Below are 25,262 nucleotides of genomic sequence, written 5' to 3' on the forward strand. Positions count from 1 at the left end.
TGATGGTAGCAGTATTCATTACTTCCTCAACACAGCAGTACCAAAGATATAGTTAATTCCAGAGCTCTGGAATTTTGCTACACCAAACACTGAAAATACTTCCCAGGGACAGAGCAGTTCCACGAGCAAGTGAAGGCTGTTTTCAATAAGTTTTCAATAAAGCTTGGCTGGGGAAAACTGCTGCACATGGAACTCGGTGACAGCGCTGCCCAGGAGCAGAGGTGGCCAGGGCTCTGAGGTGAGGCAAATGCTCTGTGTGTGTGTGTGTGTGCCACAGGGGTGGCAGCTGGGCAGCAGCACTGAAGGGATTTTGGTACCAAGGCAAGAACACCGTAAACACAGTGGCAACAGATGGGAACAGCTTCTAAAGGAGAAATCCTGCTTTGTTTTTTCCTAACTGTAGGCTTGGACTTTCCTCAGTGGCTTTAATAGATAGCTTATGCCCAACATTTACTACAGCAGTGGCTAGATACGCTTATTTTAAATGTCACTGAATACATGTTATTATTAAAAATGTATCAGGATAAAACATATAATTTCTTCCAAATGACCACAAACCCATTTTAATTGCATGACTGCATGGCTTCATGGACTTCTGTGGGACCAATCCTACCCAGCTCCAGCACAAGCCAGGAATGCTACTGGACAAAGATGATTATCTCAAATGCACAGAATATAGCAGCAAGTTAGAAATTATCTATGGGTGTCAAAGGAAATTTTTAGTGTGCTTTCTTACCTCAGTTTTATTCTTAATTCTATCCTGGTCTATAATCTGAACAGCAATTCCCAGCTAGCCCATGGAACAATCCTGTATAAGTGCCTTTACTGACCCAGGTAAGGCATCGGTCACCCAGAGAGACATATCCAGATCTGGTTTTCAACTGATCACATGCATGATCTGTTTTTCAGATCATCTTTTTCAACTGAAGTGCTCAAAAATTACACAAATTACCAAAAAAAAAAAAACCCTCAAAACCCAGCTGCCAACAGACAGCAGAATGTGCATGCCTGGATGGATGACCATCTATGTATAATTCCTTCAAAAGAAAAATACCCACATTTAGGAATGTCTTGCCCTTTGACAGTCGGTGGAAAAGTTCCCACAGGCTCTCAGTGGGCCAGGATTTCAACAGTTGTGTTCTAGCAAGAAAAGCCTATTCAAAGGGACAAGTGCTACATCTCTTAACACAGAGAAAGGCTCCAGCTGATCAGAAATTCAGGGTGCAGTAACATTTGAAGTTGAAAGGACACACATAATGCAATTCTTGGACCTGCAATCTATCTTAGATAGCCAGGTACTTCATTTTGTCCAGTGGAAAGTTCAGTCCCACTGTTCTATATCAATGCCCTGACTGTCTCTGCTTTAACCTGCAAACAACATAGATTCTGCCACCCAGCCTGCAACCATGCACATGCCTGCCACATCCCCTGTGGGCACACACGCTTCAACCTACACCAGCTGCTTGTGAAGAACAACAAATAAGAATCTAAATCATTTAGCTGGTGTACTTCTAAACACAGTTGATCCCACTGCACTGATCATTAAAATGACATAAGCACCTTTTGTGTGAAGTGCCATCTCCATTGACTTAGTGTCACCTAGTGCCTTTTGTGTGGAAGATTTCCAAAGTTGGATGAAGACTTTGGGATTGCTCCTTTATGCAGTGAAATAGATGAGAGTTTAAGCAAACTAGAGAAGAAAACACCATGCTAATGCAGATTATTATTCTTAATTAAGAATTTCAGACAGTACCACAGCGTGTTAAAACAAACACATGTTTTCAGATGTGGTCTTCTATTGATCTAGATCTAGAGTGCCTTCTTCCAGTGCAGCAAGAGGAGCTCAGATTCAGAGCACATCCCTGAACAGGTTTCAGCTGTTAGAAGCATTATCAGTGCAAGGGAAGGACAAGATCCCCAGCAGGCACAGGAAGACTGGGAAAACTGCATTGGCACAATTGTAAGAGCAGCAAAGTCCATTCCCAAGGCAACTGGAATAAGTTTATTAAGGCAAAGAGGAAAAAAACAAACCTCAGTTATTTTTATAATTATTTCATTCTCTTCCCTTATAAACTGCATGGATAACTGAAGGACTCGTTGTAGATCTTATCCAGGTGTGATTTATAGCCTAACAAGATTTATTTCTGGTTCTATGGCTCCACTGCTTACACACACGAGCAAATGACTAGAATTGGCAATCTCAGCACTGCAACCGCGTTTGTAAAACCAGAGGGTATCACATCTGTTTTGGAAAGCTTGAGGAGTGGCAAGACTTCTATCTGCCTATCAGCAGGCACTCGAAGGCACGGAATCACACACTTGCCACCATTCAGTAGTTTCTCGAGGAAAGGAAAAGTGGGCAATCAGCTGTCAATAAATCAGCTCGGTGTTCGCGGTTAAAAACCTCAAACAGCAACACGCCGGCACGCGTACAGGCTTCAGAGCAACCCAACTTTTCCTCAACCAAACAGAAAGCCCAAACAAAACAGTAGCTTTATCTTTTAAGTTGTGTAATTACAACACAAAACCTAATTATGAAACAACTCAAGTACGACCTCTTTCTGGTACAGTAAGTTTAGAGAAATACTCCGAGTAAGCAAACCTACACCACTTTATCACTTAATTCAGCCTCTATTGAAAGAGCTGCAGTTGTACTTGAATTAGTCTTAAGGACCCTTTTCAAGCCAATGAGCCTCTAATTCTCTCCAGATGCAAAGAGAAATTTGGTTGAGGTTTCAGGCAGAATCTTTACAGCGCGGGCATTCTATCTATCTATATCTATCTATGTGTCTATCTATCTATCTATCTATCTATCCTACCGTGCATAGACGATAACAAAACCAGTTATAAAATCAGCTCAACACCTCGCTCGCTAAAACTAAAGGAAGGTTTTCCTCGGAGCCCGTGCCGGCGCGGATTCCGCATCCAACGCCGAGGCTGAAAAGCCAGAGCACACACACACAGACCCACACACGCGTGGCTCCGCTGCGCTCGGGTGGCACCGAGGGTGAAGAAACAATGAAACCGCACTCACCAGCCGGGCTCCTGCTGCCAGCGCGCTTCCAGATACAGCTGTGCGGAGCTGTCTTGGATAAAACTGAGCGCGGAGCTGTCTCAGATAAAGCTGTGTGCGGATCTGTTTCAGATAAAGCTGAGCGGAGCTGTCTCGGTGTGCGGATCTGTCTCAGTGTGCGGAGCTCTCTCAGATAAAGCTGAGCGCGGAGCTGTCTCGGTGTGCGGAGCTCTCTCAGATAAAGCTGTGCGGAGCTGTCTCAGACGAAGCGCGTCCGGTGCCTCCCTATCCAGCGGAGCGCGGTGTGTGTATTCCCGAGCGGGGCTGGGCTGTCCCTCCCGGCGGAGCTGCGGGAGCGCCGGGAGCGTGTCCGAGGGCAGCGCGGAGCGGCGGCGGCAGCAGCGAAACATCAGAGCTTCCTGTTACATCACCGACCCCGCCTGCGGCCGCCTGGAGTTACTTTTCTCTCCCGAATGGCATGTCCCGGGGAAGCCGGGCTCCCGGGGCATCCCAGCCCCGGCGCTGCCATCTGCTCCCGGCCTCTGCCCGCACCTGGCCCCGGAGCGGCTTCGCTCGCCCGCCCGCCCGGGCTCCCGGCCGGCGCTCGCCAAACACTCACTGCCCTGCTGGTGAGGAGACGAGCACGGGACCTGTCCTTTCACGTATCGAGCCACTGAGATTCGTCCTCCTCCTCCAGGCAGACCCATAGAAACAGATTCGTTTGGACCTTTATTCAAGGGGCACTCGAGAGCTGCTTTCCTCCTCAGTGAGCCTGACCTGAGCCAGCACCTCTGCCAGCGGCTGCATGGCACCCCATACCCTAAGGGCTGAAAAGCTCTGCACAGAAATAGCTTTATTCCTCAGATGGAAAGCAGCTGCAAAGGTCGGATCCGAATTCATTTACAGTACCACTATCTTTTTCTTGGGTACAAAGCAATGCATTAAAGAAATAAGTCTTTGAAGTATCAGGAGTAGGAAAAAAAGCAACAGGAACATTGTTACTGCTATCTCTATGCTATCTTTTTCTAAACACTGGTGATTTGAAAGCACAAGTATGAATGGTTTGAAAACTGCCATGAGAGAGGACAAAACAAAATGAGTAGCAGTCTTTCTACAAGAAAGAATGACTTTCTTTCTTGAAAGAATATTCAAAGAATATTGTACCAGAAACTAAAAATGTTTTTATACAATCAATTCCAGCACTATAGACCAAATCTGTGCCTTCTAAACTAATAATGAGTTACTGTATGCACAGAAGAACACTATGCTGAAGAAATGGGGAGTTCATGGAGCATCAAACTCAAATTATATGAACACCTGTAACACCAGTACTCCTTAGGGAACACCACAAGAGCCTCCCAAAAGCCACATTGTGACAAGGATCTATCAAAACTATATGACTAAATTTGCTCATAAAACAACAGAAAATATTTTGTTTGCTTCTTGCTACCTGTCACTTATCCACTTTTTTTTTTTTTTCCCCCAGCAGAATCATTTGTGGAACACAGTGAACTGAATGAAAGAGTTTACCTGGGTATTGAAAACATTTTCCTCAAGAAGGAAAACAGCAAGAAATACAAAGCTAAGGGGGGAAACCCCCATAAAACAAACAAAAAAAACTTCAAACAAAACCCAGTCCCAATCCAGGGTCAGGAAAAATTGAAAGAGGGAAAAGAGGGCCAGGAATACTTTAAATCCAAATGGCCCCTAGACAATGAAATTTTTGAAATCCCACTGCAGGGTTACCAAAAAAGCAGGCTTGGATACTCATTTGGCACATGTGCTTCTAGGATCTCACATCAACAGGAGAATGTTTGAGTTTTATAATCAGTGAAGAACTAAGGACTGGCACTCTAAACCTCTAGGCAATGTAAACACATATAAACTGGGGATTAGCTCTGATTCTGAACAGTGATGGAAATTAACTTCTCTAAATGAGTGGTGTCATCTCAGGTACAGGAATTTCATCAGGAGTGATCCTGGCAGCATTGCTTTAGACAAATTCGGTCTAGGTTGTAGATTGCAACAAGGTACATTACACACTCTAGTTCAGAGAATAATCCATGTATCCCAGCCAGGCTCACAGCTCCAAGACAGGCACCTGAATTAGCTAGACACATATTACAGAGGCCCTGTTTGATTTGGCTGATCAAACTCAGTGGAGTTTTGTGTGAGCGTTTTGGTGGATTTTTTTTTTCACTTGGTTGCTTGCTCTGGGGGGTTTTGGGGTTTATTTTTACAAAGTTTTACATTCTACTGATTTAGGTAACATTAAAACTTACTTACTTGTACTCTACTGAGACCTCTCAGCTGGTGCAGTTTGCACTTCTGAACGCGGTGCCTCCCCTGCAGCTCCCCATCCCCTGGCTGCGAGGAGCGTAAATCACACCCTACAGGCTGCCCTGCTTGCTGACAGCGAAGAAGGGAGCAGTTCAAAGGGACCTAAATATGCCAAGCTACCTGCACTGGGAGCAAAGAAAGCTTAAAAGCGAGAAAAGAGAGTAAACCCAGGGAATTCCCCCTTTTCCATCAGAGCCAGCCCGCCCGGCGCTCGCCGCGCCGCCGGCGCCCTCTCGCGGCCACCCGGGGCATAAACACAGGCGCGGAAGTGGCGCACGAGGATTTACCCCCTTAATTAATTCAGGAATTAATTAATGCAGGAATTAATTGATTCAGGAATTAATTACCCTGCATGAACACCCCGCAACGACACGCGTACAACCCTGCTTTACCTGAACCTCGCTCTTTCTTTGAAGAAACACTGAAACAACCGGTAACCCTTAGGTCCCCGTCGCTACGTTTCAGAAGGTAGAAGCTAGAAAGATGAAGACTTGCTCAAAATGTAAATAAAAAACTATCAGTTTTGAAAGAATTAGTGGATTGGAGATGCAGGGAGAAATGCAAAAGTAAAACTGAAGCAGGAGGGAGAAAATAAAAAGGAGAAAAAGGAGGGCATAGCAGTAAAATCGTGAGAAAAAAATTGAACTAAATTAAATTATTTCTCAAATATATTTTGTTTTACCATGTGCATGGATTAAGGGCACATACCAAGTTATTGCAGGTCAGATGAGGTATAGAAACTCAAACCTCTGTGAAACTGCTTCAGCTTGTTGGCTGTTTTCATACAGCATGGGAGAAATTTCACAGCACTCTGCATTTCCTCTCCAAAGCAACTGGAGAAAATTCTGGAATGAAATGACTGGATGAATGGACTCTAGTCAAGTGGAACTGTACAGTCACTCTAATACCTTAGCACAGCCTCATGTTCTGACTGCTTCAGCATTGTGGCACCTGATCCATACCTTTTCCTGTGTGGTGCCTCAACTCTGCCCCTGCTCATCCTTTAGTTGTCTTTGGGAAATGCGTAGATCTTTTTTTTCTTAGTCTTGCATTTCATAGCTCTGCAGCTATGGGAGGTACAGGAGCAAAGAGAAGTGACTGAAGCAGAAGGGCACAAAAGAAACTTCTTGTTATGTTGAAGATCGTATCACACTGCTGTTTGGACTTTTTATGGGAAAAAATAGCTCTATGTACTGTAGAGCTAAACAAAACCAGAAACAGCTGGATGGCTGGTGTGGTGGCCAAACTGAGTGCACACACAGCTGAGAGCAGCCTGCACTCTCTGATCAAATCCTGATTATAATCAGGTTTTTACAGTCTGTGACACTGCAGCCTTGATTCTCATTGCACTAAGCAACAAGCCTGACAGATGAATCACTGTGAAATGTTTTCTTAGTCAGTTGAAACAGAGCAACTCTTGAGATGCTAGTGGTACAAATTCCCTTCTGTCTCAACAATGACACAACAGAGACCTCACTGGATCCCTTAATTGCTGTTATTACAGAATGTACCACAGCAGCACAAGAAGTTTCCTCAGTACAGTGTGAGTGGGGTAGGAGAGGATGGAAGAGTACCTGTCAGTCCTGTCCTAGCTACAGCAGTCCTGGAGGAGCCTCACAGTCCTGGGAGCAACTGATCCCTCTCAGGGAGGAGACCCTGTAGGTTGGCAGTAGAGCTCAGCAAGAGGGAAGCTTATAAAGTGGAGAGCAGCCACACAGACAGGGTTCTGCTGGGACTGAAAGGATGATTTTTTTCCCTACAATTTTTTTCCCCTGTGGGTTTTGTAGGTGTTGAGTCCCGGCAGCCAGGCACAAGTTGCTGGAACAAGAGGAAACCTGAAGGAGAGAGACTGTCATGAAATGACACAGGAATCACAAGACAATCTGCATACAAATGCATCTTTTCTTTCCTATCCTTCTATACCTATTGTCTCATATGAATACATTCTGTTTTAGAAAGTTCATCATTCCAGTTTGTAGTCTAATCAATCTCACAAAGCTTACAAATCCTTTTCCCTGTTCTTGGTGGGAATTTTCCTTGTCTTTTACCTGAAAGCCATAGATGTTTTAGTTTAATGCAGTCACTTCAGCTCTGCCTCCCTTTGAGGTACATCATGTAATCTAGAAATACAATAGAAGTTGTAATACTGGCAGCCCATGGGAAATGGTTACAGCTAAGAGTGGAAGATCAGATATTTTACTGGCTTGATCATAAGATACAGACATTTGTGCCCTCACCTGCATCCCTTGGCCAGGCAGACACAAGCAGCAGGGTAACCATGGCATAAGAGCAAATCCTGACCCTCCCACCCCAAATGTGCCTAAATCCCCTGGCCCTGGGGAGGCCACATGACCTGCTGTGCTCAGGCAGGTGCCATGGGACAAATGGAGAGGTCTGGGAGCAGTTTAATCCATGGGTTCTCCACTTATCTGCAGGGAGGGATTCCAGCTGGTCTGAGTATTTCCCTTACTGCTCTGCTCCTGTGCTGGGCACCCACACCTACACACTCCACTCCTGGTGCAGGAAGGGCAGCAAAACCTGGAGAGAAAGGGCAGAGTGAGGAACCAGAACAGGAAGACGGCAAATTGAAACTGAAACCAGGGGAACAAAATGTGCCAAATTAATTCTGTGGAGTTTATAGGTGCCCTGGCAGAACTGCACTTCATTTATGTGGTTGTTGCAGTGGTAGTCTGTGGTGCTCAGACATTTTACATGACAAGGCTCTTCAAAAGTGCTCTCTGCTGTACACTCCTGTTCCTTGAGAATCTTTCAAATCACAATTAATGCATCCTAGATTGAAAGAGCCATGAAAGGACTTAAGCACCAGGAAACAGATTTGGATAAAATTTCAGTATAAAAATCTGATCTTACTTATCCCCTCCATTCTGGTATTTAGAATGCATAATTTTTTAACAATTTCTGCAGTAAAGCTTAGCCATGAGTCTAGATCAGTAACAAGGATAAGAATCAACGACCACAACACATAAAATTTTAAATCTTTCCAAAAATTTACCACTCTGCTTTACATCTTTACAGCTCTAACACTCCCTTTATGGATTTTCGTGGGTTAATTCTGATTTCATATTCATTTTACAGTACTGTAATTATATGCACTTCAATGGAGTTAAATCTAGGCCCGCACAACCTAAAATAAATCTGATTAAAACAAATCCAGTGCCTATTTCCTTTTTATAGCAATACACCTATCTTTTAATCGATGATTGAAACAATCATGCTTGACTAGTGATTATTCTTTCACAAGTATTGTGCTTTCTTTAGTATAAAAATAGAATTCAAAAAGAATAAGGTAAGAAATCTGAATTTTCTCTGCATTTTAACCATTCACTCACACAGTTTATTGTCCTGCTGAAGCTCTGACAATTATATACAAGCAAACAGCAATTTAAAAGGCTTTAGCAAAGTAAGAGGTAATGTTCATTAACATGATTGAGGAATACATAAAAAAATATAAGCAGCTTAGTAATATATAATCAAAATAATCAGTAAATATATTTTAATGGTGTACACTGAAGGTTTTCATTCACAGGTGAAGAGCAGTTTACATCACATTTCCATAAAAATCAAAGTTGCATTGCTTCAGGGATGATTTCCATGTCCAGTGCCTTTACTGGCTGTTTCTTTCTTTTTTTCTTGATTCGTATTAATCTTCTTTCACCTTTTCTGTTATTGAATCCTAAAGGTAAAATTAACAAAGTAACATTAGAAGACACCCAAGATTATCAGAAGTAAGAGACAAGGCTCGTTTCAATTAATCTTAAAAAAAAAAAGAAAAAAAACATTGTCTTACCTAAAATCTTCATATGCCTGACCAATGCCAAGCTGTCTTTTTGCTGTCCTTTTACACTGCACTTACTGTCCCTCCTTCTCTCTCTAGCTCTGTATCTCTCCTGATTTCCATTCTCACTTTCCTGAGACTTCCAGCTGTTACATTTGACCAGTCCAATCCTTACTACCAAAAGTGGCAAGAGAAGGTTTTGACCCGCACAATATTTACCTCTGAGCCATAGCTGGGGGCAGTAGCACTTCCCATACCTTTCTTGCAGATCCTCAAACACGACTTCCTGGAGATGAAATTATTCTCATTCCCACCACAACCGCTGTAGCTAAAGGGGCGACACCTTCCAGTCGAGAAGTTGTAGAAAAATCTCAATTCTTTGGCTCTGCAAAGCCCTCTGTCCATGGGGGTCATGCACAAGGAAGGGAGAGCAGGGGGTTCTGGAAGTACCAAGAAAAACAAGGTGAGACAACACAGCAGTGCTTCAGTTTTATGTCAATATTATTTGAAATTTTTTGCTGTCAAATTGAATTCTGCTCCCCTGAAAATCCAAGATACTCGGCATAAGCATCTTTTATGGTTACAAAAAAAAATAGCACAGTAAAATGCCATCCTGTCTTTGGATTGCCAGCAAAAGCTTACCTGAAAGCTATTCCTTTACTTGTGTTGTTAGTGATAAAATTGCCATTTCTGCCATAGGAGAGAGCACAGAAATGCATTTTGAGGAGTTTCAAGTGAAGCATTTGTAGAAAGTGACGTGAAATAAATAAACGTGGACAGCTTTAACAATTATGGTAACTATTTCTAATAATGAATGGAGCAAATCACTGCTAGACATTCTGGAATCAAGGAGAAGGTAAAAGTACCCAGCATTTCCAGTGTAAGATTCAGTACCTCAGTGCTGAGTTTGTTGAATGACTACAGAAAACTTGACCTGAGTAACAGGGTCTGTCAGCAGCCATTGAGCAGTTATAAAACACTAGCTTGCTACTTGCAGAGTAAAAACAGCACTGAATGTGAAGAACAAGTGCACAAATTAATGGAGATGCTGGTGTGTTAGTGCTGCTGGCAGGATTTTACCATTCCAAGGAGAGGCTGGTGGTTTGCTCCTTCAGGGTGGCTGCAAGGGAGAACTGAAACACTGGAGGATGAACCTGGGGTAGCCAAAGGACCTGGGCACTGGAACAAGTTCAAGAAGCAAATCCATGCCAGGATTCCCAAACCTGGAAGAACGCCATCATCTATCACCCAAGAGTGACTGATACACAAAATAGGAACTGGTAAAATTGCTGCACAGGCTGCAAGGAGCTGAATGGGAGCCATTACATCACCAGTTAGGTGGGACCCAAAAGAGTCCCATTTTTCCTCAGGAAGCAGCAGAACTGGGTGCATAAATGCAATAAATGAATGCACAAATGCACATGTGAAGCCAGTCAAATGGAACTCTTGAAGATGCAAAGCCACACAGAAGGAGTTCAGTGGAAAAACAAAGTAAAAATTTGAGGAAATCATTCAGTTTAGAGCAAAGCTGAAGACATCCTGTGGTGACAAAAGTGGGAAGCAAATGAGCTGCTGAAAGCAAGAAGTAACGCATTAAAAACCTGGGCAATGCAGGAGGCTGACAAAATATCCAAAAAGCACATGCTACATTTTAGGTGTCTTACATATGGTACAGCTGCTAAAAAAAAGATTCATCTGAAATGTATAATTGCTGAACAGTTGTGGTGAAAAAGTACAAAAAATTGCTGGGAAAGAAATAGAATGGTGTGTTAGCAACATTATACTATTAAAAAAATTCTGAAATTTAAAACCCAAGTAATGGGTTACTTTTTTGAGATAGACTAAGTTAGTTTCAAGTTATAAAATGAGAACCTCAACCTCTCTTCATAATTGCAAGACCAAATTTCACTCTGGGTCCAGAGTAGAAGTCCACAATGTGAAAAAAAATCTATATTAAACTTACATTTTTTTTTATAATGAAGATGGTAGTTAAATAAACTAAGGCAATGCTTTTGGTACTGCTCTGAGAACTGTTGAGCCTGGAACTAATTTCATCTCTCTCTAGCTGGAGAGGAGGTTAGTTCCCAAAGCATATGTTCAGCATAGCTTGCCTATTTAAACCTGCTAATTTCTGAGCCTACAAAGAACAGAGCAGAAAGGCTTGCCAGTGAGCAAAGGGCCAAACAGCACAGGCTTGTTAATTATAACAGAATTCAAGTACACACCTTCTAATGTAAATTACTTATCTGCCATGTAGGATTCTCCAGGGAGTCCACAGTCCCCTCAGGAAGGAGTTCCCAATGACTGCAAGATTTGGGGGAACCATGGAGCCAGTGATGAGGTCAACAAGGACTGCCTGTGCATGTACAGTGCACCAGAGAGCCAGGTGCTATTCAGAATCCCTCTTGTATTCTTCCCAAAAATTATGTTATTCCTTGCCTATATCATTTTCAGATAAATGCCCCAAATACCAAACACTGTTCCTTGTTTATCTTCAAAATACCTGCATGTTCTTCACTCACAGAAGCAACCAGCCTGTGAAGAAAACCTCTTAATTTTGCCACCTGGAGCCATTTTTTCCAACAAAACAGTATTTTAAAATAAAACTAAATAACTTATCATAATTTCCTCTATGCTGAAGATCATAAAAATTATGAATTTTTGATTGATTACTAAAAGAAATTACTTCAGGTAAGCAGAAAACATTCTCTGTGTCATGCCCAGTGTGTCTATTGGCAGGACAATGTGAAAGCCTGTGAGGCAGTGTGTAAACCATGTCACCAGGACATTACAGCAGGTGAGTGGTCTCTGTTCAGCTCCAGTTCCTAATGCTGTATTTATGGATGTGATGGAACAGAAAATGGAACTGTAATGTCTATTATTGAGTTTCTCTCCCAAATGTTTCTATTTTAAAACCCCATTTTTCTGAGAGTTGTTGAAAAGTTTTCTCTCCTGCTTTTTTAATGAAGAAGGAAAGAAAATGAAAGAAGCAAAAGTCCCACAAGCCACAAAACCACATTAGAAAGTAGGGGTACACACTGTATGGTTTAAGATTCAGTTTCTACCATACAGCCCTTTATTGAATCCCATCCCTCTGAGGTATAAACAGATGACATGATCATAATCTCTGAAAAATCAGAGATTAATCATAAACTCAGAATCTCTGGAAAATGCACATCCAGATACAGACTCACATTTATCAGAAAGAACCCCAACTCTGCATTGCAACAATAATCCTTATCCCTCAGGCCTTGCAGGGCTTGTGTGACAACAGACTGCTAATTATTCACACTAGAAAACAAGTTTGAAATTATCTTGGGAGGAAAGGGAATGCAGTGAGCACTATTTCTCCCCAGACACAAGCGTGTGACATTCATGAAGCTTCAGGTTTATTGCCAGATTTTCAATACCTGCAGACTTCAGCTCCTCATTTCTGGTTACAGCAAAGCGAAAATAAAAGAATCTTCAAGTGGACAGGCTATTACAAAAATAATGAGTCATCTGCACTTGACAGTAATCCACAGGTATAAATTGGTGCAGATCCATTAAAGCAAATAGAACTGTGCCAATTTATATCAGCAAAAGATGACCCTGACTCTGTACTCACAGGACCTGCATCCTTGTGCTATTCCAAATTCGCTGAGCTGAAATTTGACTTCTGATCCTGTCTCCCACTCAAATCTCCCAAATCAAATGTAGGTATAGTGCTTGCAATTTTCTACCATAGATCACGATTCTTAGCCTCACTCTCTCTTAGTTTGCAGAGAGAAAAAGTTATTATAGATGTTTCAGCAGAGTGAGGCCAGAGCAATCTTCAATCTCTGCAGAAAGTTCTTTGCTAAGAGTGCTAGAAACTTCATGTCTGTATCCATGGTTTGCTTTATTTGGCCATAGAACAGTTTAATCTTCTGAAGATCAACAACTATATTGTAAGTCTAAAAGCCTGATATTATTACAGAGTTACACATACCAAAAAAACTTTTTTTTCTTAAAATCAAGATGAAATAGCATGTCAGTTGTAAGGTGAGGTATTTTATAAGAGACAACTCCTTGTAATTTTTTTTAGTGTAAATTAACTAAATTACATTTCATTTTTTAAAAGGTCTTTGGAAAAGATATATAGCCAGGCCAATATAGATAGCAAATAGATATTACTGGCAGATTAATTTGCCTGTGCTTGAGGAGATGGACATCAGCCACTCCATCCCAAACAGTTCACCCTGATCCTCACCTAATATGTGAAGTCAAATTCTTGTCCCTCACAGAAAGCTACAGACAATTACCCTGCACGTTTGTGTGACCTTTCTCTGCCTTGGAGCTTCACTTTACAGCTGCGTCTCCAGAAAGAGCAGCAATGGAGACAATGTTCTCCATGCCACTGTGGAGAAATCAGCTGTCAGCTTTGGCCTTCCCCTCTAGTGGGATTGCCAAAATCACCTGATTTTAGCCCATTCCAGCAGCCTGAAGGGTACAAGCTGATAAACAGAGCAGGAACAGGAGGCTGCATGAGGCAGACAAGGGCAAGACAAAGGTCACACAATTAGGAAGAATCTGTTGGGTCTTCAGACTTGGCACTGAAATTCTCTGGTCCTTCCATGGTGTGCTTCTCACCCAACCCATCTGCTACACTGACTCTTTGTTCCATCAATCTTTAGTTCTCTTTCTCTTACCCTCAAAGTCTGCTGTGCAGGAAAATTCCCTGTTGCTGACACAATCAAAACCCCTTCAATTTCCTCTGAGAAAACATAGTGAAGCATGCTCCTTTCCTGGTATAGGTTAGCTGTTTGGAGGATTATTCATACTATGACTAAAAACCTTCAGGGAATGTGCTTGCCCCTTAATGCCCCTAGACTTATTACCAGACCTGATGTAATTCACATAGTTTTCAGTAAAATAGGCTGCCAAAAGCTTTACTGTTTTATATGCATTCATTTAAATTACAAAGTTCATTGATGCTTTGCATGTGGTAGACAACACAACTGAACAGAAACTTACATCAAACCAGCAGTGCTTGAAGATTACAGTGCAGGCAAAAAACAGGGTACAACACACACTCATGCTTTATTGGGCACTCCATTCTAAGCAAAGAGCACAGGAATGCCACCTACACACCTGTTATCTACAGAACATATGAAATGCAAAAACCTTAGCGAGTCATCACTCAGTCCTCAGAAGTGCAAGCAAGTGCAAAAGCAAAAAAACCAACATAAATACTTGGTGAGAATGCTCAGGCTCTTTCCAACTGTTTGTTGCTTCCTCTTGCACAACTGTGGATCATAAAAATGACATACTTCAAATTCAATCACCCTGTACAGTGTGAGCAAGCAGCAGCCACCTACAGAGGACAGTGTCCAGCTGCTGATACTGTCAAAGCTTATCCCTCCTCAATAAAGGTCCAGAGTCCCATCTGCATTACAGTACATAGTGCAAAAATACCTTGGAGAGACATTTTAAATTAATGAAATTAAAATTAATTACATTAGTGAAAGCATTTAAAATTAATTCATACCCACTGTGATTATACTCAACCCAAAAGTGAGTTTAATATGGTGACAGTGAAAATACAAACATTTTGCTATTAAATATATTACACTATGCTATGTTCTAAAATCCAAATGTTGTTCTTTTTTAATGGATGAAGGGAATTGAAATCAATTCCCTATTATATCCTCACAAAAATATTAATTTAGACTGAAAGAATTATGCAGCACTGCTTTTGCTCTTTTTTTTTTTGCTCCGTATTAATCAGGCCTTTGGGAAGTGCACACTTTTTAAAGAGAGTGGTCAGTCTTCCACTTGCTGATATTTATGAAAGATCCATAAGTTGTAACACATTCTTTTGCTTTGGCTTTCTCTGCTTATCAAATCCTTTGGCAAAGATCAAACCCATTCTTTAGTCTCAGGTATGTCAGAAAATGGGTTGAAATGGAAATGCAATCCATATAAAAGACTGAGAGCTAAGAACTGCAAAAGCTAATTCTTACCAAAAAAGATGGGGAACTGGTTGGGCTCCTCCTCCTTTGGGGAACTACTGTTCAGGGTGTTGGACTTCTCATTTGGAGCAGCTGGCAGTGCATTACCTAAAAGAAAAAAATAGAGACAGTGGGTGTGAAAGATTCAAGGGTGGGATATGTAGACACATCCAAGCTCTGTAAATCAGCTGTGATTGGTACCTGCTGGCCCTGCTAAACCTCACTGCTGATGCCAGTTGCCAAGCAACAACTCTAAGGCCCAAAGGCTCAGGAAAGTCAGGCTGCTGAAACAACTCTGCAATGAGTTCCTTTTTCTTCCTTAATTTTACTGTGTAAAATTTAGATTGTACACAGCTTGGTAAGGGTATTTTTATATTGCCAGCAGACATTCTAACCTTTGCAATTGTAAGCCTTTTGCAAAATAAGTATTGCTGGTAAGAAAGCTACTTTTAATGTCAAAGACTTCCCTGTGCTCAGGTATTTCCAGTGACATACAAATAAATGGGGAAAAACCAGTGCACGAACCAAGGAGCAACAAAGTGTTGATTATAAACAGCAGAAGCAAATTCTTACCAAAAATCCCAGGAGTCTGGCTGGGTGGTTCTGTTGGGGAACTGCTGTTCACAGTGCTGGGATGCTCTTCTGCTGGGGAACTGCTGTTCACAGTCCTGGGATGCTCTTCTGCTGGGGAACTGCTGTTCACAGTGCTGGGATGCTCTTCAGCTGTAACAGCTGGCAATAAATTTGTTAAATTTAAAAAAATAGTGAAAACTGCTAAGAAAAAACAAACAAAAACTGGTATAGATTCAATATATCAAAAAATAAAAAGCTTTAACCTATTTAGACCACGGCAACCCTCTCTTCTTGGGTGTTCATGCAAATTTACATGAAGGTGTTATTTTAGACTAAAGTCATGAAAAAGAATATTCTGCAGCTTTTAGTCAGAAGGTACAAGTGGAATCACAGCCCAGGAAGAAATGCTTCAGCAAAATTAGGGAAACTGCACATGGCTCTAAATTTATAATTTAAAAAAATCTTTAGAAAGAAGCAGAGTGGGTCTTTTCTACTCTAAGTGTGAATAAGCTCGAGTTCCCGTTGCCAAAATGACAGCTTATGAAATAGTGCTGGAAAAAGGCCCACTAGACACAAGCAAGATAAAAAGGTCTGGAGGCTCTTGGTGGGAAAATGTATTCACATTATGAATAAAATGAGGCACTTGGTGAAGGGAGAGGAGCTCTGAACATCTCTGTATGTCCTGATGTAGAACAACTTGTTGGAATGAGCAGGACAAGGAAGAAAATGACTGGTCTGTGGTCAGTCTGAGTGGCTTTGGTAGCCTAAGCTGCACAGCCAAGTCATTCCCAAGGGACACACAGGTGTTCCAGGAATCTTGGTTGCAAGCTAGCAATACACAGTGAGTTAAAAATCCCTGTATGGGCACCTCTTGTCATTACAAGACTTGGTTTGAAAGGAGTATATGCAGACCTATGGGTTAAAAACATACAGAAGTGTTTTATGGTATTATAAAGCCAAATAAACGGCAGATTTTAGGTTAGCTGCCATGAGAAAAGCAAAAATGTAGGAGTCATGTAACATTCCTTAAATAGTACCTACCAACTTTTTACTCCATGCTTTAAATTTTGGTACTTTCATTTAAAAATACGTATAATTACTGTAAATTCCATGTATAAATTACTGCCACCTCAGGGCACCCTAAATTGCCTTTTTTTCCATGCAAAATACCTTCAAAACACACCGGTTTTTATACAAGTGTAAAACAAAGAGCGATTAAAACCATCAACTCACAGTTGTCTTGGCAGGTATTCTGGCACTCCTCCAAACTCCTGAAGTTGTTCTGGTTTCCTAGGCACCCACCATACTTGAATGCCTCGCACAATTTTGTCTCTTTGTTGTAGAAGTACCTGGTAAAATACCCTCGGCAGACCCCGGGCTCTTGGGCGTGGAAGCAGAAGTCAGGCTGTCCTAGAAACAATGCTGAACAGGGTGGGGGAAGAAAGAAACTGAAATGCATCCCAAGACAACAGCAGATCTGGAGGAAGTTTGCTAAATAAACCTGTGACTTTGGGCTAAAGGCCATCTGTAAAATAACTACTGCTTTTTTGTGCTGTTTTTCTTCTAGATTTAATTATAATCATATTTAATTGAATAATTATATGAATAAACTGTTAAATACACTAAATATTATAATAATTAGTAAATAAAATTATACATATAATTATTAAATATTAGATACATTGTATCATAATATATTATTTAATTATAGTAAATATTTAATTTATTTTATTCTTTATTTAATTATTTATATTTACACTGGAACATTATAGGGGTATTTATTGCTCTGTTCAAGTAGCCACTAAACTACATCTTGAAAAATGTCAGCTAATGAGTCCTTAAAAATTCCAAAACATAGAGGCTCTAAGTTGAAAATTAGTTTTTATTCTGATTTTAAAGAAGACCTGAACATCAACTGGATCACTTGCACCTCAGTACACATCCTTGTTATTTATGTTTCCCTCAATGTTAAGACAAAGCAATTCTCAAATAGAAGAAAAGAGGAAGGAGTTTTAAAATAGAACAGAAAAAATATCTAGCAGTGCAGTTTGTCTAGGGCAGTTTATCCTTGTAAAAGGATACTGGAAACAGGGAACAGAGCAGCTATCCTACATAATTTCAGTCCTACCTCTGAGTTTGCAATCAGTAACTACAATATCAACCAAGGACAAGTTAACAAATAAATATTGCATAATTTGACTGAATATCACAGCATGATATCACATCCTTTGGCAGGGAAGAAAAAAACAGCCATATGACAATCCCCAGAAGTCAACTCCTCACCATATTCAGTTTTTTTTTAAAATAGCACGCTTAAAATCATGGTAACAATACAGAAATAGATGTGGAGGAATTCTCAGATTCTTGCTAACAGATATTTAGAATTATGATTCTTGTCTGAGCTGACTTGCTGAGAAAAGTCTACTTAACCATCATATAAGAAAACCTAGCAGGTGTAACATATAAATGCCTTCCTTAGCTGTGAAAATTCACAAAATATTGAGACTAAAATGGTGTGCAGCCAGCTGTCATTAATATATATATATGTGAAACAATTACTTTGAAACTCCTAACATTTTAGAAGTAGGTTATCAACTTGCAAAGAAGTTAATCCTGTAACACCTATTTTAGGTAGGTACATGTTCAAATTCATTGCTAGAACAAGATGATTATTAAAGGCTATTGATGCACATGTTGAATTTATACAAAATATTATAATAGCTCATAACAAGTGTTTTTCTAAGAATTGGCAATATAATGCATTTCAATTTTTATAATGCTTAATGAACAGAAAAAAATAATTTTCAGAGATCAGATGCAAAATTAAATCACTAAAATATTCTTGAATAAAGCAACCAAATCAACTGTTTATAGCATTCCTGAATGGCTTAATTTTGATTCTTCATTACAAATTTCATTCTCTGACAGTGAGTGTAATCCACAGCCAGGTGCTTCACCCTCTCTCACTATGCAAAGGGAGCACCTGTTGATGTGCACAAATTCAGAAAGCTAAGCCCACACAGAGAAATAAATTTGAGAAATATGTGGGAAATTTGAGAAATATGTGAGAAACACAAGGCCTGTGCTGTGCTTTCAGCTGGAAACAGAGGTGAGGCAGGTGCCCAGACAGGGAGAGGCAGGGCTCCACCAGGTGTACCTGTTCCATCTCCTAGGAGCTCACAGACAACAGGAGCCACAGAAAAAATTCTCACCTCAAACATTGCACAATACCATGAAATAACACAAAGGGATTATTAGATAGATATTAACTGAAAAAGGAAGGCAGGTAAACATAAGGGTGTGCAAAGTAGGCTGCAGGATTATGACAGAGTCTTAAAAACAGATGTCTTTAATTTAGAATAGTCTTATATTAAAATGATTCTTGTAGGTTCTTGCAAATGAAATTAAGTCCAAATTAGCTGAGTTCATGGCTAACTTTTATAGCTACTTTTGAAGAGAGAGTTCATGAAGGCAATATAATCCTAACCACACAAACCAGTACTGTACTGCTAAATGCCACATCTTTCTCTAAAGGCTCAATATTCCAAACTACATTAGTGGAAGCAACAGTGCATGTGCAATAATGCTGATGACAGCCATGGGCTGAATTTTACAGGATGTGTTCTGGTTTGTCATTAAAAGCAGGGAATTAGGGTCAGCCCTTAAAGGCAGTAGTGCCAAAGTCTGCAGCATGTGTGGAAAATCAACCTTAGTAGCTTCCACATATAATCACAATTTTAAAAAATGCATTAAGAAGATAAAATACAGTAGAAAACGGGAAAAGAAAACCATCATCTCATATGAAAATATTCCAAATACCATTCTGCAAAGATAGGTGACTTGATTATAATCTATTTCAAAATGTATGTGCAAATGTTTGCATTTCTGCAAGTTGCTAGCACACTCATTCAGGAAGTGCTGAGTGGAAGGAGGGATGAAGAGGAGGAAGCAGAAAAAGAGGAGCTGACTTGTGACAAAGTGTACTCAAGTCTGTGTTTTGGGAGCCCTGGCTGCCCACAGTGGGCCCCATCCAGGTGAGTCTCCAATGTGCAAAGGGGAAGGGTAGGGTAAGTCTTCACAAGCTCTACTCGGTGTTAAAGTGAAATATTCTCGTTAGGAACATCAGTTTTCTCAACAGACCAACAGTGTTCCAGTAAGGGACTCCCAATACTTTAGCACTGGCTATTTTGGAAGTCTGGGATATCAGGAATTTAAAGTTCTGTTAAAAGTCTGTCCCTCCAGGAATGGGAAACTTGCTCCTCTGTTTGATTTGCAATTAGGACATCTGCCCTAACCTCTGGTAGCTCCTCCACAGACAATGCTTAAAGAGTTCTGTTTCAGACCAATTTTTTCCCACTTTTCTAAAAGTAAAGAGGCATGAGTACAAAGCATTTAGCTTGTTCTCAAAATACATTATAATAGCTCCCCGTCGTGGCTAATTATACCATGCTTGAATCTCTGCTGAGTTTCTCTTTTTACAGAAAAAAGAGAAATTATGTATTTATTTTGTGAAGAAGAGATTGCAGCTACCATCTTCAGTGACCACAACTGTCCTCAAACTCTTTGATGAAGACAGAAGAAGATTCAGCCTAAGAGCTCATTTTAAACTGACATTGCTTTTTTTGTTAGAAGATAAATTATGTATTGTTCTGAGCTAACAAAAGAAGAAAATACGTGTCCTTATTGTGTAGAGAACCTTAAATTATGATGTAAATATCGTTACCTTTCTTATTTTTTGCTAATGCCATCTTCTGAGGAAATTCTGCAAGATAAATAAAAATAAAAGTATTTAGCAAAAGCATACATTTTAAGTCTCACCTGTGATACCAGTGTGTTTTGCAGTGACAGTGAGCAATGAGAAGCAAGAAAACAGAATTTCTTCCTTTTCCTTTTTCTCTTTATTCAGGAAGTAGCACAGAAGTTCATTGTAGTGAACTGAAGTATTATTTCCCTTGTATAGGAAGACCTGCTGTATTGGAAACTTGACAATATAGCAAGTACTGAAATCAAATTATGCCAATTTAGAATTGAAAAGGGAAATTACCCCTTACTACTGGATCCAGGATCCTGCATCATGCAATCTCACTCCTCAAAAGAGGAGTAATTAATTAGCAGACTAACAACCCGACTGCTGTAGCTACTAATACTGCTCATAGCTGTGGAGCTGGCTGAGGGAGACAGCAGGACTTGCCTCATCCCACCCAACTCCCTCTGCTCTGCCATCTAGGAGTGAAGCTTTCCTCCTCCAGTTAATGATATTAATTAACTGCAACTGGCCAAGTGTCCCCAGGTATCCCAGGGGGCTGGAGATGAAAACTTGGTCTGCATGGTTCTCTCCGTGCACGATCCGCAGCAAAGTTGTTATTGTCATTTTTAATGCAGGAGCCTGGGTTTTATCGTATCAGCTCAAGGAACTGGGTATCTTAATTCAACCCCAAATTCCTTTTTTAGAGATTGAAAACAAACCTTCTCCTTGTAGGAGACTGTCTAATCATAAAACTGCAAAGGAGTCCAAGGGCAGAGCAGACTGTACAATGTCTGAGAAAGGCCGACAATATTTTGACAGCTGAGAGAAAGGTGGCCAGCAGCTTCTGGACTCTGCCTTAGTCACCTTATTTGCATTGCTTCATAATTCTTGTTTTGTACTTTACTGCCCTTTTGTATCATAATTCTATCCTAGTTTTCTCTGGAAACGTGCTGATATTATATTTTCAAAGCATATCTATTGGGTAGAAATTCTGTCATGACACATTTTTCCTTCCACCTCTGGGACAATGCAGCTGTTACCCTTTAAAAAATATTAAAGGCATGGCACGCACTTCAGAGTGATGTAGCATTTCTTTGAACAGGTTTCCAGTATTTCCTATTAGTAGGAGGCTTGGCCCTCAGCATTTAAACCCATGACCTAAACGCGGACACGCACGTCAGGCCATTCCACTAATCTCACTCAGCTGTCCCCTTCGGGGCAAAATCAGCAATCATACTTTGGCATGTGATCTCCCCTCTTCTGGCAGAGAAAAGGAAAATTTCATTGTGACTTGATACAGGCCTAGAATATCTTAATCTTAGTACCATGTCAACACTGTTTTTGCTTCTGGTTTCAGTCAAAAATCCAAATCCACATCTGAGTTGGTTTTTTTTGTAAACAAAGTGTATTCTTTAGTAGATCCACTCTAAATAATAGACATTAGAATTGCCATTGTGACCAGAAGCATTTATCAGAGCAGGTATTTTCCCATAATAGCAAGCTTAAGTAGCATAAAATTTATATTCATGGCCTTGAAAATTAAGGTCTTAGTGTGAGTGATGACATTTGGGACTATACTCATATCCAGCAAATAATAGAGCCTATAGGCAAATTCCCCTTAGAAAGTACGTTTTCATTCCCTGAAGTTGTGAGTACTGGGCACAAGAAACAAAAAATACAGCTGATTTCTAGGAAGTTTGATTCAGAAGTACTCATCTTGAATCTGAGCATTGTCTTGGAGAGCCTTAGAGTGGCCAGAACACAGCTGGGCTCTCTCAACTCTGTTGTACTGACATCAATCAGTTCTGCCTGGTAGCTTATTGATTCCAAACTGTTAAAAAGTTATCCTGATCTGCTAAGTCCCTCATGCTGGCTCATTTATTCATGTATTTGTGCTGAATATTGAAAATCAAGAACTTTGATTGCATTAATTCTTTTGAACTTCTACATACTTTAGGTAGCTGCTCTTGAGGTTATTTTTAACAATACTGGCCTTCACATTCTTCAAAGTGATTGTTTAGTATTTCAGATTTTTCTTTATTTCTAAGCACTTTTATGCCACTCATACTCTCTCTTCAGACTCATTTCTACAGTCACTAAATAGTGATCTCCTACAGAAATAAGTACTGGAAATTTAAGTAAGATAAATACAATTATATACTACAATACTGCACAGACCGAGTTAGAGTTAACAACAATTCACAGAATTATACAGGGTTTTGCTGCATTATGTTAGCAAAAGGGATTAATTTAAGGGTTTGCTTTGCTTTATGCCTGATGGTCTGCAGCACACTGTAGGTAACACCAAATCATTTTATCTGCTCTTATCCATTCAGAGAATACAGAGATCGCGAGCCTTTGTTTCTCCTCTACCTCCAAGCAGATCCAGCTCTTGGAGAGTCTTGTATCACTGTTACTCACAGAAAAGTGTTCATGGGCTGAGTACCAAGATGGAGACACTAAGCCAGTTCTCATTTTAAAAACCTTTCAGTTTTATACTATAGAGTTATGCCAAATATATGCCAGTACAGGATTTGGTCTAGAAGATCTGTTCCAGATGCAACATGTGTGTCAGAATCAAAGTAACACTGGGTCCCTTCCAACTCAGCTTATTCTCCGAAAACAGCAGCATCAGATGGAAGAAATAATGTGATAAATCTTCACTCATGACACCTGATTATGACTTTTGGACACTTAATTCCAAATTCTGCATCTATCAGGCCAGCCTTTTCCTTTTTATTTCTCTGTCCTAGCCTTTAAACTGAAATCAAGGTCATCAGCCCAGCCTTTTCCTTTTTATTCCTCTGTCCTAGCCTTTAAGCTGAAATTGAGGCCAAACACTCAAAATTTCCTGTGACAGGAAGTGCCAAGTTTTGGATGAGATTCTGACAGGTGCAAATAACCCCACTGCAAGCATGGTAAAGATTCTGTGGGTCCTGCTGAAACCCCAAACCAAATACTAGCTGGAAACCACCAAGAGCCAGCCTGGTGTCAAAGAGCACCTAATTCACATCCTAGACTCCAGGTCTTTCTGAAACTGAGTGCTATTCAAGGAAACAATAATTTTCAATTTTTCATCTTGAAAAACTTTACTTTTTAAACTTGGTGGAGTCATAACTAGAAACAGATTCATGATCTGTAATGAATTCCTTCTTTCTTTGATTTTCTGCCCAGAAATGAGATCTGCTCCCATACAATAGTCTGTAAGGAAGATTTTAAAGCCTATGACTTCAATTCTATCTCACTTTGGTTTTTTTTTAAACTCAGGTATGATGAATCAAAGGCACAAATAATATATTTTGGAGAAGCTTTTATCCTTGCCAATTGCTAAAATACCAAATACAGGTAAATGAGCACCAAAATAGTAATCTGCACTTCTAGAAGTATCTGAAACTTGAACATAAATAGAAATTCATTAGGTCCTTTCCCTTTCCAGCCACTTCAGGAAGATTCTGCTTAAGATCCATTTCAGATCTTAGGACAGAGGTTCCTGAAATTTGTGTGTGCTTGAATGTAGGGCAAAATGTTTTTCTTCATGTCATCCTTTTTTCTTTTGACTTGAAATGCTGGATTATGTTATTTAGTAACTAAAGAATTGTGATTTCCACATACCTCTTTCTTGATGGGATGCCATTTTAAGAATTAATATTATTTTACTATAATCACCACTGTGTTTACCCATGTATTGCACCTGAAAACAGAGCAAGGCTGTGACTGATCCTTCCCACTTCTTCCCTGGAGCACCTCTGGTCTCTGAGGCTTATTAGTAGGATCTATCCAGAAACCATCAAAAGATAAGTTTCCAATTAATCCTTAGAGTAAAATGTACTGGAAAATTTTCACCCCCTTAAAAACTGGAGTAAGATTTTTGACTGCCACCTGTTCTTAGTGAAACTCTGTAGTGTTTTGTTTTGGGTTTTTTTTTTTTTCATTCTGCTAGAGAGAGCTTTATAAGCATACAGTTGTTTAAAAGCAAAACTTAACTGAACAGAAATTATGGTGGCACCAGCAGATCAGAAAAATAGATCTGAAAGGTAAATAATATCTTGAGTTAATACGTGGTGAGTAAATAAAACGTGTGAAGTCTCCTCTTGGGAAAGACCAAAGGCGTCGAGGCCAGGGATGCTTTCAAGGTATATGGAAATGGCTCACTAACATTTGTAGATTGATAAAATTAGAGGCATTAAAACTAACAAACATTCTTGAAATACTCCTTTGGGTAATGTGCAACCAGCTCCAGCCATTATTGTAACATTGCAGTGGGAGACAGATACTTACTTTGAGATTTCTAAATAAATTTAGCAACAAGATGCAGAGTAATTTTGATCAGGAAATACAGATGTGCTAAAAAGCAGACAATGCAACAGATTTAAAGCCTGATCTAAACACTATGTAGACACAAATTCTGGAAGGGATGGAAAAAATAGGTAAGAAACATTTACATTTGTTGCCAGACAAAACCTGAAGCTATAAATTACTTTGTCACATATGGCAATCAGCTTTGGTCAGAAAACCCAAATAGGAGCTTCTGAAATCAATTTTCTAATCCAAAATTTCTCAGAGGTATTTTTTGTAACCCATAAGAACTTGCTGTGCTTGCAAGTGGCCTATGCTAATCCTAGAAGATACAAGTCTTCTAATTTTCATCCAGTTTTGTGAGGAATGTGTACAATGCTGAAAACCATAATTACAAGGATGAATTTTAATAGCAAAACCAACATTCACAAAGCCCTTGGTGCACATTGTGCTGTGTATCATATGTTAGATCTCATTTTCTTTTTTTCCAATGATTAACCAAGGAGGATTCAATGAAACAAAGTT

The 25,262-nt window shown here is 40.1% G+C and overlaps 2 protein-coding genes across 13 annotated transcripts in view; both read right to left on the bottom strand.

Moving 5' to 3' along the window:
- CALCRL (calcitonin receptor like receptor) overlaps nucleotides 1-7,242 on the bottom strand; it is a 66,560-nt gene extending 59,318 nt beyond the window's left edge. Inside the window, exons 1-3 of one of the 2 annotated variants that reach the window (XM_077181132.1) lie at nucleotides 6,928-7,242; nucleotides 6,316-6,420; nucleotides 6,062-6,198 (exon numbers count right to left, since the gene is read on the bottom strand). The gene's annotated coding sequence lies outside the window, so the exon portion shown is untranslated. Of the gene's footprint in view, nucleotides 1-3,034; nucleotides 3,999-6,061; nucleotides 6,199-6,315; nucleotides 6,421-6,927 lie in introns of those variants that run through there. The other variant, XM_077181131.1, reaches the window with a different exon arrangement.
- A 1,443-nt stretch (nucleotides 7,243-8,685) lies between these two features.
- Nucleotides 8,686-25,262, bottom strand: part of TFPI (tissue factor pathway inhibitor) — a 121,197-nt gene continuing 104,620 nt past the window's right edge. For 8 of the 11 annotated variants that reach the window (XM_077181135.1, XM_077181134.1, XM_077181133.1 and 5 more), the window contains 6 exons: nucleotides 20,418-20,456; nucleotides 16,928-17,116; nucleotides 15,695-15,853; nucleotides 15,134-15,229; nucleotides 9,407-9,589; nucleotides 8,686-9,047 (listed from right to left, as the gene is read on the bottom strand). In XM_077181135.1, the coding sequence (XP_077037250.1) occupies nucleotides 8,935-9,047; nucleotides 9,407-9,589; nucleotides 15,134-15,229; nucleotides 15,695-15,853; nucleotides 16,928-17,116; nucleotides 20,418-20,456 (779 nt within the window). In that variant the 3' untranslated portion in view covers nucleotides 8,686-8,934. Of the gene's footprint in view, nucleotides 9,048-9,368; nucleotides 9,590-14,043; nucleotides 14,417-15,133; nucleotides 15,230-15,694; nucleotides 15,854-16,927; nucleotides 17,117-20,417; nucleotides 20,457-25,262 lie in introns of those variants that run through there. The other 3 variants (XM_077181137.1, XM_077181136.1, XM_077181141.1) reach the window with 3 other exon arrangements.

This window comes from Agelaius phoeniceus, chromosome 7 (genome assembly GCF_051311805.1).
Source record: "Agelaius phoeniceus isolate bAgePho1 chromosome 7, bAgePho1.hap1, whole genome shotgun sequence".
NCBI classification, from domain to species: Eukaryota; Metazoa; Chordata; class Aves; order Passeriformes; family Icteridae; genus Agelaius; species Agelaius phoeniceus.